Below are 19,173 nucleotides of genomic sequence, written 5' to 3' on the forward strand. Positions count from 1 at the left end.
GCAAAGCAACATAAAAAAAATCCCATAACCAGCATTTAATTTGTACAAATTATCAAAGCAAGAGTTTAAACAGACAGTTCATACAAGTTTTATTCTGCTTAAGAATTGTAAATTATCACATAAAACAAAATCAACAGTAGAAACGAATAATAAACTTTATTTTAAATAGCGCCTTTAAAAGGTGGCTTCTCAAAGCGCTTTACAGAATGACGAAAAAAATACACAAGATGTGCACAATGAGAATACAAAGTAAGAAGAGACAGTAGATGGTGGTACTAAATACAGTAGGAACAGAGAGGTAAAGAACAGAACCAGTTTAAGTAAAGCCTCTTCTAAAGTACTGAGTCTTGATTTGGAGGAGTTTAGAGAAGGTGGCTCTCTGATATCCTTGGGGATAGAAACGATAAACATTCAGAAAAATGAAAAGGACAAAAATATTTGAACAACTGTTTCTTATAAACAACTGAAAGAAGTTTAGCAGAATAGTGAAAATCACCCCAAAGAAACAGAAGGAAAGGACAATTTGGGTTAAGTGCATTACATTTATTGTTAGTCTTTGGTACAGTACATATTAGGTCTTGACTTGTTTTCTAAGCAGGACATTAGAGTTTTCATGAAGTTTACTGTACAGACATTTTGGGACATTGCACTCATTGATATAAGTACTGTAAAACCGTGCGAGTCGATTCCTTGCAGAGGAATTGTAAAAAAAAATCTTTTGTAGACCACAGCCAATCACAAACTAATGAATAGTACTGAAATTGAAACTGTTAGAACAACAAAGGCAAAACTTTTTTGCTTTAAAACCATTATTAAACTCAATGCATTTGTTCTAATATTATCCAATGGATACATTAATTACCCTAAAATAATATATATATATATTGTTCTAATCATTCAAATTAACCTATCATTCAAATTATAAGGCCAAAAAAGCTGCCCCTATAGTATTTGAGGGCCCTGTATAAGACGCTGTATACATGTAAGACAGCACAAAACCCAAAACCTAAAATGTATCAATTTAACCATGAAGGAACCTTAATTCAGACAGGCAATACTTTGTTTTTATAGACAATTTTTTTTTCTTCTGTATTATAAGCAGAAAATATTGTGTGCTATTGAAATTATTGGTGATGCGTTATCCTTGCTTTGGAAGGTCATTCTTCCACAGCAATCCCAGGAGTACTGGCTTTAGAAAATTACCATCACTGCGAGAATATAGTTTTGTTGAGTGATGCAACTGCTCTTCTAGTCTTCATCTTCTTGGTGTTCAGGAATATTCTTTACATTAAACTTGAATTAAAAAAAATAGTTTCATTCACATGTTCGACAAGAGTATCTGTTGTACATCTGGACATGCTGAAGCCTAACCCGTTTTAGCATGAACACTGCCAAACATTCTGAAACAGCACAAAAAGTGCAGAGCTGAACAAAACATTACAGAACTATTAAAGTTGATATGCAAACTACACCACAAAATAAGTGTAACAGGTTGCATCACGTTTATAATTTAATATTTGGCAAAATGCCCAGAAAAGAATCAAACAGAAATAAAACATCATTTGAGAGATTGCTAGGCAAATTTCTAATGTTTCTGCAAAATGATTAAATGAAAGCTATTGCAATAGATTTACAAAGTAAACAATTACAGGAATCATTCAGAGATATCAGATTATGTTTATGCCTTACAATCCATAGCACCAGATAATGCTTAAAATATACACAGGGACTGAACAAGCAAGGTAATTCTGTCCATCATTTCAAAAGAACAAACATGACAAAATACAGAGAGAGGTACTCTGGGAGATGTTGCAGCTTACCTTGACATTTTCTTAGCACTGTCCAATAATTTCTTGACAGCTCTTATATACTTTGTCCAGGCAACTCAAACGTGGTTTAGAACTCTGAAAAAAAGAAACTGATTTTTTCTTAACGGGTAAACCACAAACACTTATCGCTTTGTGAAAGAGTAGAGTAAGGCAATTTGGCATATCCATCTCATTTGGTAGCTAGAAATTCATTAATCCGAGGATCCCATCCTGCTGTTTATTGAAAAAAACAATTATATTTGCTCTGACATGTCCGGGTAACTTGTTCTATACTGCCATAGGTATGAGAGAGTTAACAACTCAAATTCCCATTAATTCAACTGGGGAAACAATTTCTCACTTCTACGTCTGATCTGCTTCAGAAGTCCCACTGCACAGCGGAATGGGTGCCATGTCTGTCCCTGGTGGGTGTTGCACTTCAATGATGGATGAAGTGCTGCTATTTAAAGCAAGATCCTAAAGATCTCTGAGATCTGTGGGAAGGAAAAGTACTATGTAAGTATGAGATTTTCAGCCTATAAATGAACTATGTACATTTCCCATACAGAAACCAGCTACCAGGTTTGAGGTGACATGAACTAATTGGGAGATGAAAGACATGAAATGGCACCTCAAATATTTCTTGATTTATTCAAATGGACTACTGTCTATCCTACATTCCTTATTCCTTTTACCAAATTCATACCAGGCAAGACAACTGAGAACTAATTCTCATTTACATTAACACCTAGATGGATGAGACCCATTAATATAGCAGGGCATTTTTACAAAACAGGGCAATTTGAGTGATTGTCTCAAGACTACAACAGCAGCATTCCAACAGGAATTTGAACCCACAACCCTCCAACTGTGTATCCAGAGCCCCAACTACTACACTACACCGCTACCTTGTGACAGCTACAGAAAACACGACTACACAAGAAATCCTGGAGTCTAACTGAACTTCAATTAGACAAGATTTTTGATTTACAGACTGATTTAGAAAATATATGATCGTCATAACTGCTAGTTAAATTTGTCTTAAACATCATACTGGTAACAATGTGACTGATATTTTTCAGATCTTACCTGAAAAAGAGGTACAACATCAGCCACTCCATTGGGATCTGACGGATCTTTTAACAGTATACAAAGGTAGTAAATCACCCGTTGCTGAAAAGTGGGAGACAAAGTGAAGCACAAATTTGAAAAATGTGGCCACAGACACAAAGAGACAAAATTCTGTTATCCGTAACAGTACAACTGTACTATTATAAACCAAATTTTTTTTTTGGTATAGTAGATAAAACTGACAGTCATCTGGGAGTGAAATTACAGGTACAAACAAGAGGAATCAGAGAATAGACAATAACTTTTTTGTAAAAAAGTAATGAATTACCCACTGAGTAACACGTTACTGTCTGTCTAAAGAACCACTTTCTTCTGCTCCACTTACCATGTAAATGGCTTCATTAATGACAATGTCTTTGACCTTGCCCATCTCTATGAAGGTTGTGCTCTCTCTCCCTGATGCATAAGAGGAAGACATCTGAATCCCCAGAGAGCCGATAATGAGAAGCGACTCGTGGTCTATTTTCACAAAGTGAAGGTGAAGCATCATCCCCAAAAGAGTAACAAATATGGCAGCTGACAATACAGTAGTATTCTGAAAGAAAACCAATTAATAATAATAATAATAATAATAATAATATATTGCTTACACTTATATAGCGCTTTTCTGGACACTCCACTCAAAGCGCTTTACAGGTAATGGGGACTCCCTTCCACCACCACCAATGTGCAGCATCCACCTGGATGATGCGACGGCAGCCATAGTGCGCCAGAACACTCACCACACATCAGCTATCAGTGGGGAGGAGAGCAGAGTAATGAAGCCAATTCATAGAGGGGGATTATTAGGAGGCCATGATTGGTAAGGGCCAGTGGGAAACTTGGCCAGGACGCCGGGGTTACACCCCTACTCTTTTCGAGAAACACCCTGGGATTTTTAATGACCACAGAGAGTCAGGACCTCGGTTTTACGTCTCATCCAAAGGACGGCGACAGTATAGTGTCCCCGTCACTATACTGAGGCATTAGGACCCACATAGACAGCAGGGTGAGCGCCCCCTGCTGGCCCCACTAACACCTCTTCCAGCAGCAACCTTAGTTTTTCCCAGGAGGTCTCCCATCCAGGTACTGACGAGGCTCACACCTGCTTAGCTTCAGTGGGTTGCCAGTTGTGAGTTGCAGAGTGATATGGCTCCTGGCAAATTAAACGTTTTCCTACTGTCCATTTCTGTATATTTAAGACTGGGTATATATAGCTTCATGTTGAAGTATTGGATTAAATGACTCTTTTCTTCTTATGCCATAATACACATTATCATCAACAACAACAACATACATTTGTACGGTTTTATTTTTCAAAGCTAATGGTTTTTCATGAAGATCGCCTTGGTCAAAGGCATCAGTTGAATAAGTCATTAATATGTTGTGCTCTACTCAAACCCATTTTTTTATCCTTGTGCGACATTGTTATTTTGTAAATCTCAATCAATTATGCATACATCTAAAAAGCAGTGTCACTTCTATCAGGATGAATTACTCTTAATGACGCTTGCATGCGATTAGTATCCAGAGAAAGATGTCAACTTTGTTCCTGCAATCCAACAGCTGATGGGTTCAAAATAAAGCAAATCCGAACAATTCTAAAAAGGATTAAAATGCACGGTGAAGAATGGAAGGACACGCGTTACTAAAAACGCAACTTTTGCATATAAGAGCACAGATTTCTGAACAGTGTCAAACACACAAAGACATTTCCTTTCCTTTGGTAACTTTGCTGCTAACACATAGTAGCTGTCACTGCTGAAAGCCTCTTAAAATGCTTTTAAAAAGTATTTACAAAACAAAGCATAAACCACCCCTGCAGTATCTCACACTTGTGTCGTCGTCTCTTGCTTTCATTTAAAATATTCAAAAACCAATCGTAAAAACTGCTGTAAAGAACTTTACACCAGAATAAGTTTGACAAACGTATTTTCTTATTCTGAGGTAACCTTTTAAAAACATTTTTTTATGATTATGGATAACAAAGCATGCTTTATTTCCCCCCCCCTACACCTTTAGTTCTTATTATATGGGCAGCTGATATCACTCAGCACGGCACGAAACTGCCATGGACCTCACTAACACCACTTTTTTTTTAACTTACCTCGGTAATAAGAAAAACAGCATAGGCGATCAGCCACACTGAACACGTGTACGCCATTATCTTGCGCAGAGACACCTTTGGAGTGCTGATAGTGAACTCTCTGCAAAAACTTGAATGACTGCAGCTATTCAGCAATATAGTATTGCCGTTTATATCGCTGTACTTGTCCTCAGACATACTGTGTATTTTACGAAGCAGCAACTAAAGCATACTTTGCCTAAAATTACATATTATTCACAGTGCAAAATAACACAGTACCATTACTAACCACATGCGTATTCCCTTTATAAAAACATAACTTGCACCATAGAGAAAAACGTAAAAGCCACCAAAACCTGCTTTAAATAGCGCACAGAAATGATGTAAACACTTTTAAGGCACCAGCTGACCCATGGGAGATGTAGTTCTTACTGACTGATACAATTGTTGACCGAAACAGAAAATGAAAACTTTGTTCACAAAAAATATGGTTGCAGAAGCGTCAGGTATGCATTAGAGAGGGAGGTTGTTTGGAATGATAATAAATCTTTCCATTAAACAAAGTTCCTGAATATGAAACGATTTGCTTTTTACATTGTTTACCCAAGAATACGTCGGATTTGTACAAATCCCACAATTCCCCGCGCTCGAGAGACGCTATAATAGGTGATAGGGACGATAGATGATATTATCGTGGTGAAGTTAAGTAGCGTGATGTCTCCTTTTAATAAAGTCTATATTTCTGGATTTAGAGTGGAATGAGTTTTCTGGAAATTAAAACGTTTCTGGAAACAGTCGAGAAAAAACGACGGAAATGTGTTTCTCTTCAGCAAAACGTGTAGTACGACATAAGTTTGTAGCATTTCAGAATGTCACAATTCTTCAATTTCTTAGGTTCAAAATTCCGTTTTTATTTAGAATACGAATTTCACTCTTACGGCATCTCTATTATCAAACAACTAAATTGTGAAGAAATAAACTCAACAAAAATATTATTACCCAATTGAATAACGCCAGTTTCGAAGAGAGAAAAAAATTAAGTTGACAAGTAAGCAGGAATTAATTTGAAATTGAATGTAAAAACGTACTTGGAGGTGAATTGGTATTTATCTTCTTAATAGCAGCTCCGTATAGTAATTAAGTACACCAAAGACTACAGCTCCCAGAATGCTGTGGTTTTGAGCACGGTCTCTCCACCCTGACATTTGGCCTGCGACTGAAAATAACCCGATCAGCTGATCTAGCCTGGCAACAACATAGAAAGAGATCTTCTGGGGAGTGAAATACTTGTAATATAAACCTTCGTTTTTATTTGCGTTCTAGTACTTTTTTTTTGCAACGTTATTATTATTTTACAGTGCTGAAACGGTTCTTGCAATTTCTTTAAGTAGGAAAACAGTGCTATATTCAAACCAAGCGGTAAAGGATTCCTGAGTCACTATCTTATGTTGTTACATGGGGCGCTTGTTTTTTTTATGAATATAAAAATTCGATTTTTCTATGTTATTTAAGTGATCGATTTTGTCTTTTTAAGTGTCCATTTATTTAAAAACGGCATACCTCATTTAATTGTGCTTAGGCTGTGGTATACAGGAAACGGCAACTGTTTACAATATTGGAAAAATGTTTTTAATATATTGACGTTATGACTTAAGTATTTCAGGGAGATATATTTGATCATACACTAATTTTTAGTGTTGTTTTTCTACGGTTAATATTAAAGGTAGAATTGTGGACTGCTTTACATTTATTATTTCGATTAAAACGTCGTACTCGATTTTTTTTCTAGGCTCAGTTGATATAGTTTTGGTTTGAGAATTTTGAAACTGTTTTTGAAGGCAATCTGAAATCAAGGCATTGCGAGAATAAGCATGCCTTTTTTAGACCTCATAACACGAATTTAAACGAAATGCGAGAATATAGGGATACTTTAATAATGTAAGCATTCCGTTCTGAATTCAGGTTTATTGTAGACAAACAACACACTTCAAAAAATCATTCGTCCACTCATTTCTTCTTTATTTGCATCTGCTTTGTTTTGGTTTTATAACGATATTTAAGATTTCATGTGTATATTGAACTAAGCTATGTAAAGTTTTTTATTTACAAAGTCATCACGTTATTTAAATATTATTGAAGAGATTTGTCTTAACTTCAGTCAGCAAGATTAAGATTGTTTGCAATATGCTTAAATTGTAAAAAAAGCTTGAACGTCACATGAAACAAAGGCAAGATCAAGGTGTAAGGGCTAAAGTCTTTTCCAGTATAATTGTGTGGATAAAGCACTAAGTATTAGGAAAACCTAGTTTGTGGCCCTGTAGAGCTTCTTATTCGTATGAACTTGTGTGAGCATCCATTAAGCGAACGACAATGAGTGGCCAAGGTCCGTCCTCGGAAAAGGGAGTGAACACCAGCCTGGTGTGTCAGGAGAGCTACGCGTGCGGGGGCTCGGAGGAGGCGGTGTACGAGTGCGACGAGTGCGGCAGCCTGCAGTGCGTGCGCTGCGAGCTCGAGCTCCACCGCCAGGAGCGCCTGAGGAACCACGAGCGGACTCGCGTCAGACCCGGCCACGTGCCCTTCTGCAACAGCTGCAAGGGAGGCGGCGCCGGCGCGGGGAACGGCGGCCGGCAGAGGGCGGTGGTCCGCTGTCAAGGCTGCAAGACCAACCTGTGCCTGGACTGCCAGAAGCGGACCCACAGCGGGGTGAACAAGAGGAAACACCCGCTCTCCCTCTATCCTCCTTGCAAGAGCCCGGAGGCTGGTCCCGATGCTGGGGAAGACGACCCGGAGACTCAGAAGGCGAAGCTTCTCGAGAAAGTCTGCAGCTTCCTCCTTGTGGACGAGAATGAGGAGATACAGGTGTGTTTGTGTGTCTGCATGAGGTGGAACTCAAAGCTGTGATGGGCCAGTCAGTGCTTAGATACTTCTAGCAGTGTAGAACAGGGATGATACGAAAAAGCTCCCTCCAAACGAGGTTTGGGATATTGAACACGTTCTCTTCATTAATTTGCCACATTTCTTCTGAACGTTTGGATGTCTTGGATCACGTCTTCAGCATGACACATCACTGTAACGTACTGAAAAACACAAGCAATAAGCATTTCATTGGAAAATCAAAATGATCACAATCATGTTCACATGGTGATATTTGTTCATTAACCCGAGGTCTTTTGTATGTGCCATTGCACTAATGATGTTGTCTCTTCAAATGAAACTGCTCCTTAGGTGAAGGATGAGGAAGAATTTGTCAAGAAGCTAGACTGCAGGCCGGATGACCTCCTGAAAGTGGTTTCCATCTTTGGAAACACGGGGGAGGGCAAGTCTCACACGCTGAACCACACCTTCTTCCTGGGCAGGGAGGTGTTCAAGACCTCACCCACCCAGGATTCCTGCACGGTTGGGGTGTGGGCCGCGCTGGACCCCATCCACGGCGTGGTGGTGATCGACACAGAGGGGCTGCTGGGAGCCAGTTCCAAAATGGGCCAGCGGACCCGACTGCTGCTGAAAGTCCTTGCTGTGTCCGACCTGGTCATCTACCGCACGCACGCCGACCGTCTCCACGATGACTTGTTCAAGTTTCTCGGCGATGCCTCGGATGCGTATCTGAAACACTTCACCAAGGAGCTGAAGGCTACCACTGCCCGGTGTGGCCTGGACGTGCCACTCTCCACCCTTGGGCCTGCAGTTATCATCTTCCACGAGACTGTGCACACTAAGCTGCTTGGGTCAGGTCAGTGGGCTGAGGTCATCTTTGCATGCCAGAATAGTTCTCTGGGTTGATTTTGGATTTATACGCATTGTGGTGTCGCCGGGGGAAAAGCAGGTGTAAAAGGGATGTTACTCACACCACACTGATCATCTCCAATCTTTGTCCGTATGTTTTCCAATTCCGATCCGTAATCCGTTTCCAGTATCCTTAAACAATCCAAATTTCCAAGTCCGTATGTCCACACCAATCCGCACCGTAACCAAGTCGTAATCCGTAATTCGTAGTCGTAAATTGTAAACTGTCCGTAATTCCTTATTTCTTTCCAGCACAATCCAAAACCTCTCCTTCCTCCAAAACGCATTCACCTTATCAGCTTCCGTGCCAGCTCACCGCTTCTGGGGCATTTATATTCTGTTTCCTGATGTGGTTCAGCTGTGTCTCCTTGTTTCGCTGCATAGGCCTTTTCCAACAGCGGGTCAGCTGGTTATCCTTGGCGGCCATCTTGCCCAGTTCTATATTGAGTATTTTCAGTGTTTCGTTCCGGAAATACCGGTTATAAATGACCCTTCCCTGGGTCCTCTTAAAGCATGTATTATATATTGATGGTTAACAATATATCCTTCTATACAATGTTATGTCCCACACGTGTCTCTCTTCTCACAAATAACCGTTCTCCTTGTTCTATCCTTTAGATAAGCCCTCCGAGTCTGTGGAGAGGCTGCTGCAGGAGCGCTTCAGGAAGCTCGGCCACTTTCCTGAGGCCTTCAGCTCCATTCAGTACCGGGGCACTCGCACCTACAACCCCCCGACGAACTTCAGTGGACTTCTTCGCACTCTGGAGCAGCAGCTCAGCAACAACACCATGCGCTCCCCCAGGCCCCCCCGTGTCATCTTCAAAGCCCTGCAGGTATAGTGCTCCCTGGGGTGCTTTGTGTGTGTGGGTGGGGTGTTTGCATCTGTGCAGCACTGGTTCCACCTTTCCCGACAAACATGTTGTGGTCTGTTCACATTTCAGGAAAAAAGGAACCAGAAATCATTCCCAGTGTCAGTGCCTCATGCATTCGTCTAGAGAGAAATATCTGTACATGTAACTTGTTCTTTTAAAACATCGTTCTTGAAGATTAATTCTTAGTGAGAATTTGTGAATGCTCATGAGTTCTAAAACTGAAAAAGGACCATAAGTGGTCATGACAGCATGATATATTTTTTTTTACCTTTTTCTGATTTGGCTGTCTAAATTACTAGGAGAAAATTTTTCAGAATCAAATTTTCAAAGAACCGGGTTAGGGGAGAGTAGCTCTTGCTCACCTTTATTTTTACAAAATGAAGCACACCTGTTTGATTTTATTAAGAAATATACAGTACGTATGACAAACTAATTTTGGGAAAATGTACATGAGCTTGTTTCCCCTTAGTGTTATAGTAATTTACACAGGGTCATACGTAGATGTACGGTACTAGTGGATCAGTAATATTTTTAATGTCCTTAGGCTCTCAGTGAGCGTTTCAATGGGGAGATTCCTGATGATTACCTGGCTCATAGCTCCTTCTTCCCTGATGAATACTTCACCTGCTCCAGCCTCTGCCTCAGTTGTGGGTGAGTCTTCTCTTGTGCAGTGAAATAGTTGTACAGCAGTGCAGATTATGTTGATGTAATGCTACCCATTTACAGTGCTTTTCCAGAGGATTAGCACAAACAGACACCAGAGGGAGTTTGTACAGCTTGTTGAGCTAAAACTCAGCCGTTATTAAGATATTCCTGAGAAACGTGTAGCATGGTGTTTTCTCTAAGTTAATGAGGTCAAAAATGGTGGAGCTTGGTTCAACCACTCATTATCTCAACAGATCTTCATTTTCATTTAATAAACTGAATTGAAAGATGTTATCCATTGTTAGTTAACTCATGCTTATCAGCTCTTGCTGTGGTTTTAGCCTGTAGGGCCTGTTTTTCAATTAGAAGCTTAACATTGCCAGGGTTTCTAGATAGATCAGGGACTTCACTGATCTCACAGATAGCTCTTAGGTTAACATATTTCCTTTCATTTTATGGTTTGTTGTTGAAAGTTAGCATTCAAAAAAGAAAAATGAAGACAGTAAATCAGTTACCTTAAAGGGGAACTGCAGTCCCAATTTCTCAGACCAGTTATTAAATCTTGGCAACAAAAAAATTCATTGACATTATAAAAAAATGTATTACATTTTGAATTAAGCACAAAATTGTTAACTTTGTGAAAATATTGTCAGTTGCCATGTTATTGCAAACTCACATTCGACTTCCTATGAACTGCAACATGAAGAAGCCCTTCCTGCTCACTTGTCACTGTCATGACTAATGTAATGTGATGTACGAGCGAATAAGTACAGGTTGTGCAGCAGACATTTCATCACAGAAATGTTCCAACGTGATCTGCATGCAGAGTTAACAAGTAAGTTGTATTCGTCTGCAAAACCATCTTGAAATCTAAAACAATATTTCTGTTGGATTAAAAGAGTTGTATTCACAAGCCTGTTTGTTTACAATGTCATATGGCCGCAACACATCACCGGAGGTTTTGTTGGCTCATTCTGAATCTCAGAACATGGTGCTGTAAATACCTGGAAATGTAGTCTGTTTTATTATGTTAATAGGAGGTTCTACAAGTCACTGTGTACATTTTACTTTCATTGTGGTTTGAAATGCACTCATCAATGTTGATTCTTCTTTCAAACCACAAAACATAAAAATGCAGTTGCAGTTCCCCTTTAATAAAGAAAGTATCACAATATCTTACATTTCAAAACAGAGTGTCTTAGTATCATAACTTCTTTTTTCTTCACATTAATGTGACTAGACCAAAAATCATGTTGTGTTTATACAGTAGTGTGATATGATATTTGATTGTTGTGGACTAGATGCTACGTTGGTATTGAATCTGTATTTTACTAGTCCAGAAAGGGCCTTCCTCACTTTAGTGATGGCTCTTTCATGTCAGATCTGGCTGCAAGAATAGCATGAATCACATGAAGGAGGGGGTGCCTCACGAAGCCAAGCATCGCTGTCGTTACTCTGCGCAGTATGACAACAGAGTCTTCACCTGCAAGGTGAGTGTGAACAGGGACCGATCAGAGAGTACAGGTCTCTTTACAGACATTGATGCAGTTTTATCTTTTTGTTTGACGTGGAATGTGGACTCATAGCATGTGTGGTAGGAGTAAATGTTGGAACATGTTGCTTGTTTGTTTGGAAACCCAGAATAGCAACTTTATACTGTCGTATAGATTATATAATAGAATAAAAGAAGGAGAGGAGTAACAAATGAAGGCTGTATGGTTGCTCCAGTTGCCTCTTTGCTAATAAATTATTGATACGTAAATATGAAATATCATAGAGACTTGTCCTCCAGGAATGTGTTTGGAAAACTGTTGCTTAGAATGTGGCGTCATATTAGTCAATTAGAAACTATTTTTTTTTTAATTCAAATTGGATATGTTGCCCTGATGAATGTCCTGTGCTGTGGGCTGCTATTGTGATGTGCAGGCATGCTATGAAGCTGGGAAGGAGGTGATTGTCGTTCCCAAGACGTCTGCGTCGTCAGATTCTCCCTGGTTTGGTCTGGCCAGATACGCCTGGTCTGGGTGAGTTTCTGCTTTTCTGCACGGCTCAAGTAAGGGGGTTGGGCAACATGCTATGCGGATTATTTCAATAATGTTAGGAATGGCAGAAAGACAAAGCCTTGATACATAATAATAAAGAAAAAGTTATTTGGTATATTCTGCTTTCCTAATTGTTTTTTTTCCTCTATACTTGCTCAACAGTAAGTTAATGCTCATTTGAAAAATATGCAGAGCAACTCAGATGTTAACCTTGCTGTGCTTGCAGGTACGTGATCGAGTGTCCTAACTGTGCTGTCATCTACCGCAGCCGACAGTACTGGTTTGGCAACATGGATCCTGTGGACACTGTTGTTCGTACAGAAATTCAGCACATTTGGCCTGGGGTAGGAAGGAGTAACTCACAGTATGCAGTAGTTTAAAGACATTTGTCCAAAATTGTCAATGTTATAAAGTTTGTTTCTGACCAGTGGATATCGTATGTTACTGTGTACAGTATGTTATCATAATAGCATTGTCAAAAGCAAAGTTATATTTGTCATCAATAATTTAAATCCAGAAAACAGAAAGGTCACATTTATTCACAACTATTCAGTAGTGAGTATTATGTGGCAGGGATTACACTGACCTGATGCCTCCTGTAGTGTGCTTGGAGATTCTGACACTGCAGAGAGTACATTAATGAATATTTGCTCTGATAATTGCTCCTTAAGATTCTTATAGAACAGCCACCATGAGTTAGAATTACAAATATTCAAGTGGATTTAGGCCAGGAGATAGAGATGGCCAGTCAAGAACATTGTATGCAGAACTATTCCTGTGTTGATTTGGATGTACTGTATGCCTTGGGTGATTGCTATGCTAGAATGTCCATTTTTGGCCAAGCTTGAGCTTCTTGGCAGAAGGAACCATGTATTTGGTCAAAATGTCCAGGTATGTGTTGGGAGTTAATGATTTTCCCAGTAGTGACAAGGGTTCCAGCATCTGTGGATTCCAAACAAGCCGAAAACATAATGTAACACCTTACAGTACTTCATAATGTGTATGAGTCTTTCCTTACCATGAGCTTTATCTTTTTATACCAAACATAATGCTGATGAGTATGTCCAAAAAGTTCAATTTTTATTTCAGCTGTCCATAAGACATTGTTTCAGTTATTATTCAAAGGATGTTTGGCAAGCTCGCGTTGCTGCTTTTTGTGACTTGCCCTCAGAAGACGCTTCTTCCTTGCAGTCCAGCTGTGAATAACTCTCAGTGGTGGTTTTCAGCACTTTGTATCCTGAAGATCCCAGTGCGTATTGTATATCTCCAACTGCTGACTTTGAAATCATTTACAGTTGCCCTCCAGTGACTTGTTTAATTGCCTATTTTGGCAAAATATAAAATGGACACTACAGTATAAAGTGGTAGATTTAGCTTTTGTGAATTCTTTTATAGCCATCCTCCACCTTGTGGAGATCACTGACTACTTGGCAGCATATTGAGAGAGCTTTCTGACCTTGATGATGCATGAATGCTGCTAACGAATGTTTTCCTTGTGTTAGCCCCTTTTATGCCTCAGGGAAGCAGGAAATCTTTGGAGCTCTCATTACAGTTCCAGAGGCTTCCATTGCATTTTTCCAAAACAAAAGATTGTTATTGTACATTTGTTTATGAAGTTTATTTAAAAGACTACATAGAGGTGTAAATAAATGTGCCCATCTTGTTGTCTGGTATTCAATTAATTAATGAAAAATATTATTTTGTCCCATGCAAAGCTATTATGATCACTGTGTAATATTATTAGATTTTTTAAAAAGTGAGTAACATTATCCAATCCATAAGTAATTCTGGTGTCTGATGTTTTTTGTTCCTGTTTCATCGGGGGTATGAATACTGGAATGCACTGTATTTTTTGAGGACAAATAAATGCCAGCCCCTTGGGTCACTGTAAGGCACATTTAATAAAAAAAAAAGTCTCAACATTTTTTAGGCTTTTTGTTATTTCAAGATTTCCATACATCATTCAGTTATATAAACTGTAAATCTAATTTATCCTGTATTATCTTATGTAAGATTTGCATTGGTTATGCGTATTTTAGGGCATTCCTCACCAGAAAGTCTTAAACATTTGCAGAAATGTATGTAAAGACACACTTGTACCAGTAGAAGAGCTGTTAGGTAGGGGATTCCATTCTTCCCCGCAGGAGTGGGGCCTGTGTTCTCAAAAGCTTTTTCTTTCCAGTCTGACGGCTTCCTGAAGGATAACAACAATGCCGCTCAGAGGCTGTTGGATGGAGTGAACTTCATGGCACAGTCCGTCTCCGAGCTGAGTGTCAAGCCTGCCAAAGCAGTCACCTCCTGGCTAACAGATCAGATCGCCCCAGCCTACTGGAAACCTAACTCGCTGATCCTGGTGAGCAGGGTGTAACGGCATTCAGTTTTTCTTGAACTGTGAAGTAAATTATGTTGTAACCTGGGCATTTTTTGTTTTCTACAAATGAACTGATTTGACAAACTCCTGCCATTCCATGTTTATTCATCAGTAGATTATAACTTGACTTCTTGTTTTTCTGTGTTTTAATTATTTGTGATTTAGGACTTGTTAATAAAGTTTAAAAGACAAGGTTTCAGAGATGTTTGGACATCTTTTGCATACAATAAAACATCCCAAACTGTACCAAGCAATGACTATATCAGAAAAATGGCTTACTGAACATTTTAAATATATTCACAACTTAAGTCAAAAGTAATTGAATTATATTTCCCAAGTCATATTCTAAAAAAAGTGTGCCATTTTGTGTCCACAGTTGTACACAGATACAGTACATGTAGCAGAATGCTTAATGTGGTATCATGCGTCTGTTGTTCTGAGATGTTACTTTTCATTAAAACACAGTTAAGATTTAATTAGTTAAGATCTACAGGCCTATTGAATATATTGAGACTCATTTGGGGATATTACAGAATGATACATAGTCTTTTTAATATTTTAAAATTTGAATGCTAAGTCTATGATCTAAGGTTAAGCTTAAGATAGGCTAGATCAGTAAATGATAGCAGAAACTAAAGAAAACAACTGAAATCTGTTAATTGCATTAAGTAATTATTCTGATCTGAAAGTAAGTATTCGGATCCATGAGCTCAATATTTCATGGAGGTACCTTTGGCAAGAATTACAGCCACAAGACTTTTGGGGTAAATCGGTACAGACTTTGCGGTATTTGCATATTATTCTTGGTAGATTAGTTCTTGGGGATCTCTTCTGGACAGATTGGTTATAACTGATGTTTTCTACCTTGTTAGAAATGCCACAAGTGTAGCTTGGTGTTCCAAGATAATGACACCAAGCACCACTGCCGGGCCTGTGGAGAAGGATTCTGTGACTGCTGTTCTGCCAAATCCAGACCTGTGCCAGAGAGAGGCTGGGGACTGGCACCTGTCCGTGTCTGTGACTCCTGCTTCGAACAGAGAGGCATCCGGCCAGGTACGACTTAATGAACAAAAGAGAGTGATGGATCCATTCGGTATTTAGAAGCGTTTCACCAGTAACACATCCTAAGCTGCTTCTCAAGTCAAGACTAATGTAGTTAAGCCAGCTATGAAATTTGGTTCCAGTATGCATTTTTAGTTTTTCACGGATGTGAAGGTTTTAACACTTTAGACTGGGCGTGATTGAATATTTGATTGGCCCTCATAAACAGAACCAAATTAGTTTTTTTCACAAACAATTAAAAGTACAGAGAACTCTTTTGTTGGTGGCAGTTCTGCCTTGAAGGTGACAGCTGTTGTTTTGCACTTGTGTGTCCACCAGATCTGTCCGAGGCTGAGTTGGAGGATGATGAAGGTGGAACTCTCATAGCCAGGAAAGTAGGGGAAGCAGTACAGAATACTCTGGGAGCCGTGGTCACTGCAATAGACATCCCATTAGGTAAGTGGCGTAGTCCATTACGTCGTCTGAATTTATAAAACTACTTGCATCTTGCACAGTGTTCTGACATAAAAGATCTATGTTATATATAGGTTTTGTGGTTCTGGTGATGGGAAAATGACCAATGAACATGCCTGTGACTCCACCTGTCCTCCAGTTGGGGCACCATTATACGTTTATACATTATACGTTTCAAACTGCAACTTACAAATTTTAGGCGGACAAATTCGTCTTGACTGTGCGCTGAAATTAAACTGTGCAGAATTTTAATGCAAAACAGAATAGGTTTTAAGATTTCAACATAGAAATGGCCAAAAAGTAAAGTAATCAATAGAGCCATAGTTGAGTTATTAGATATTTTTCAAAATGTGAAACTAAGGAGAGAGCAGGCACAGCACGTCAAGTACGTTTCCATGGAGGATTTATAGAACTGTAGGCTCTGTTGAGTAACAAAGAGTGCTCTTTGGTTTGTGGCGTTTGTGATCCACAGGCCTAGTGAAGGATGCCGCAAGGCCTGCGTACTGGGTCCCAGACCAGGACATCCTGTCCTGCCATCACTGCCAGCGGGAGTTCACAGCCAAGCTGTCCAAGCACCACTGCCGGGCCTGTGGGCAGGGGGTGTGCGATGACTGCTCCCCGGAACGCAGGGCCGTGCCCTCACGAGGCTGGGACCACCCTGTGCGAGTCTGTATTAACTGCAACCAGAAATCAGGGGACCTCTAGCAGGGCCCCACGCTTGTCCCCCGAACCCCAGCTATGGAACTGTGCATTGAACTTGACCCTTCTTCTTCCTCTTGTAGTTGAGAGTGGTTCAGTCAGTGTGTGGTAGATGCACACCATAAAGATAGAATTTTGATGATTCATTGTCTTTAGGCATTCATATATGTAGGAAAAGATCACCCTTCAAACCACTACCATAAGGAAGTGAACATTTATAGACCTTCTTGTCCTCCCTGACTTTTTCTCTTTTTCCTTTGCAAGCTTCCATGCCTCTTCTGCCCTTAAGTTTTAATATCTTCTGTATCTCTTCTCCAATGAATTATGAAACATTACTGGTCCTTAAGATACGAACGTGTTGCAAATACCATATGCTTATACCATAAAGTATAAATATATTTTTTACCCATTAATCCAAAGAATGATTAAATCATGAGAACAGTAAACATTGCATTGGCAGAAAAAATATAGCATTCTTTGAAGTTCTAATGCAGACATCAACAAATTGTGTAGATTACCCTCTTGCGATGTATTCTAGAGTCTTAGTGTAAATTTCTGCAAGACCAATGCCAAATCAGTGAAGCACTTGTTTAACACAACTACTTTGTGTGACCATGTACTTAACCAGTTACCCTAATGAACTTCTGCCAGAGTCTTACTGTTACAACACAGAATGTCTTTGTTTAAATGCATTTCACCTGTTAAACAAGTCAAAGCATGTCACTATTTTGCTAAAAACTAAATTATGACTGAAATTTGCAAAGGAATAGAGGATAGCTTTGATGAATAGGGAAGGAAATTCATCTTCATGTGTGATAGTTTTCCTCATGACACAGTACTTTTAACATTTAGCACTGTCTTGAATGAAATGAAAGGATGTAAACTGTTTTCTGCTTAAACTGATTTTTGTCCATATGGATGGAACTTAATCTGTATTGGACCCCTATGGATTTAGCTGCCTGAAAAACATTTTTTTTTATTAGAAAATGAAACCCTTTAAGCTGTTTTTTTCATGCATTATTTCCTAGTTATTTATAGCTTTGGATGTATAGAAGGAACTATCTAAGTCAGACCTCCACTGAATGTTGTCTTTTTGATTCATTCCATTGCTGTAATCACCTTGAACAAATTTACATAGCTGAGCAATGATTATTTACAGAATTAAAAGCGGTTGCAGCAACATTCTGTAATTGAATGGATCATAAGGGCAGCAAAAGGAGAACAGTAACTTACTGTTTTGATCATGTTCTGAAATGAAGATTTTAAAACATTGTGGCTCCTGTATTATGACTGTGTACCGCTAGTACAATCATTTACTGTAGACATTATTGATGCTCAAAACGGAACACAGTGGAAATACAACATTGAACTGATCTCAGCAGCACACAGCCTAAATCATAATACATTGGTGAATATGACTACCAATTTGTATGTAACACTCTGAGCTGGTAGTATTTCACAGACCTTCATACAGTTGTATGAGCTAAATGAAAATGATGGCAGTCATGGTCTACAAAGTTTATTAAGCAGCAACTAGGCGTAAAATAACTTGATAGGTACCAGCTGCATATAGACTAAAATCAAAACATACATCTTGAAATGATTTTCCATTTTTAAACTGAGAGATCAGCATTTTGAAACTTGATTGTTTTGTGGAGACAGATATACTTTTAAGTTATGAAATTTGGAACCCAAACAGTTTTATAAGAACAGGAACTGGATGACAGATGAACAAAGTGAAGGAAAGGTACACAAAGCATTGAACACTGTCATGTCTTCTGTATTATGTATGCAGTTATAATAATAAATTCAAGATAATTTCAAAGTGGCGTGTGTTGCACTTTTAATTATTTAGTTAGGCAATGTATGATAGGATTTATCTTTATACAACAAGTGATAAAAAGCTTAATAACAGCTATTGCAAATGAAGGTTAAACTTGAGGCTTAAGTGTCCTTTCACAAGGAACAGACACGTTTAAGTTATTATTCCTACCAGACTGCACAGTCGTCTTCTTTTCAGTTACACTTCACTTGGTTCTAGTCATAAGAAGTCTTCTTTTCATTAATCGGTCACTTAAGTCAACAGAACACTTCTGTGCAACATCACCCATCTGCAACACTCACCAAATTGTCACTTCTACTCAAAAGGGGCACTACCACATTGAACTCAGCTTGGCGCTAGACTCCAGTTCCCTATATTCACATTAATAAGTGTAACAATGACTCTTCCATCCCACTCAAG

The 19,173-nt window shown here is 39.1% G+C and overlaps 2 protein-coding genes across 2 annotated transcripts; one reads left to right on the forward strand and one right to left on the reverse strand.

Annotated features, from left to right (window-relative positions):
- Positions 1 to 1,163: 1,163 nt before the first annotated feature.
- pigh (phosphatidylinositol glycan anchor biosynthesis, class H) lies at positions 1,164 to 5,390 on the reverse strand. Its single transcript, XM_088926069.1, has 5 exons — positions 5,026 to 5,390; positions 3,265 to 3,474; positions 2,898 to 2,981; positions 1,821 to 1,904; positions 1,164 to 1,293 (listed from the first exon to the last, which is right to left on the reverse strand). The coding sequence occupies exons 1-4, from the start codon at positions 5,200 to 5,202 to the stop codon at positions 1,833 to 1,835; spliced, it is 543 nt and encodes a 180-aa protein (XP_088782195.1). The 5' UTR covers positions 5,203 to 5,390; the 3' UTR covers positions 1,164 to 1,293; positions 1,821 to 1,832.
- An 817-nt stretch (positions 5,391 to 6,207) lies between these two features.
- Positions 6,208 to 18,756, forward strand: zfyve1 (zinc finger, FYVE domain containing 1). The gene is made up of 11 exons (XM_088925969.1): positions 6,208 to 7,863; positions 8,230 to 8,734; positions 9,406 to 9,620; positions 10,204 to 10,310; positions 11,686 to 11,794; positions 12,231 to 12,328; positions 12,573 to 12,690; positions 14,529 to 14,699; positions 15,590 to 15,770; positions 16,098 to 16,214; positions 16,705 to 18,756. The coding sequence occupies exons 1-11, from the start codon at positions 7,375 to 7,377 to the stop codon at positions 16,935 to 16,937; spliced, it is 2,343 nt and encodes a 780-aa protein (XP_088782095.1). The 5' UTR covers positions 6,208 to 7,374; the 3' UTR covers positions 16,938 to 18,756.
- Positions 18,757 to 19,173: the final 417 nt, after the last annotated feature.

Source organism: Atractosteus spatula, chromosome 9, assembly GCF_055471065.1.
Source record: "Atractosteus spatula isolate fAtrSpa1 chromosome 9, fAtrSpa1.hap1, whole genome shotgun sequence".
Taxonomy (NCBI): Eukaryota; Metazoa; Chordata; class Actinopteri; order Semionotiformes; family Lepisosteidae; genus Atractosteus; species Atractosteus spatula.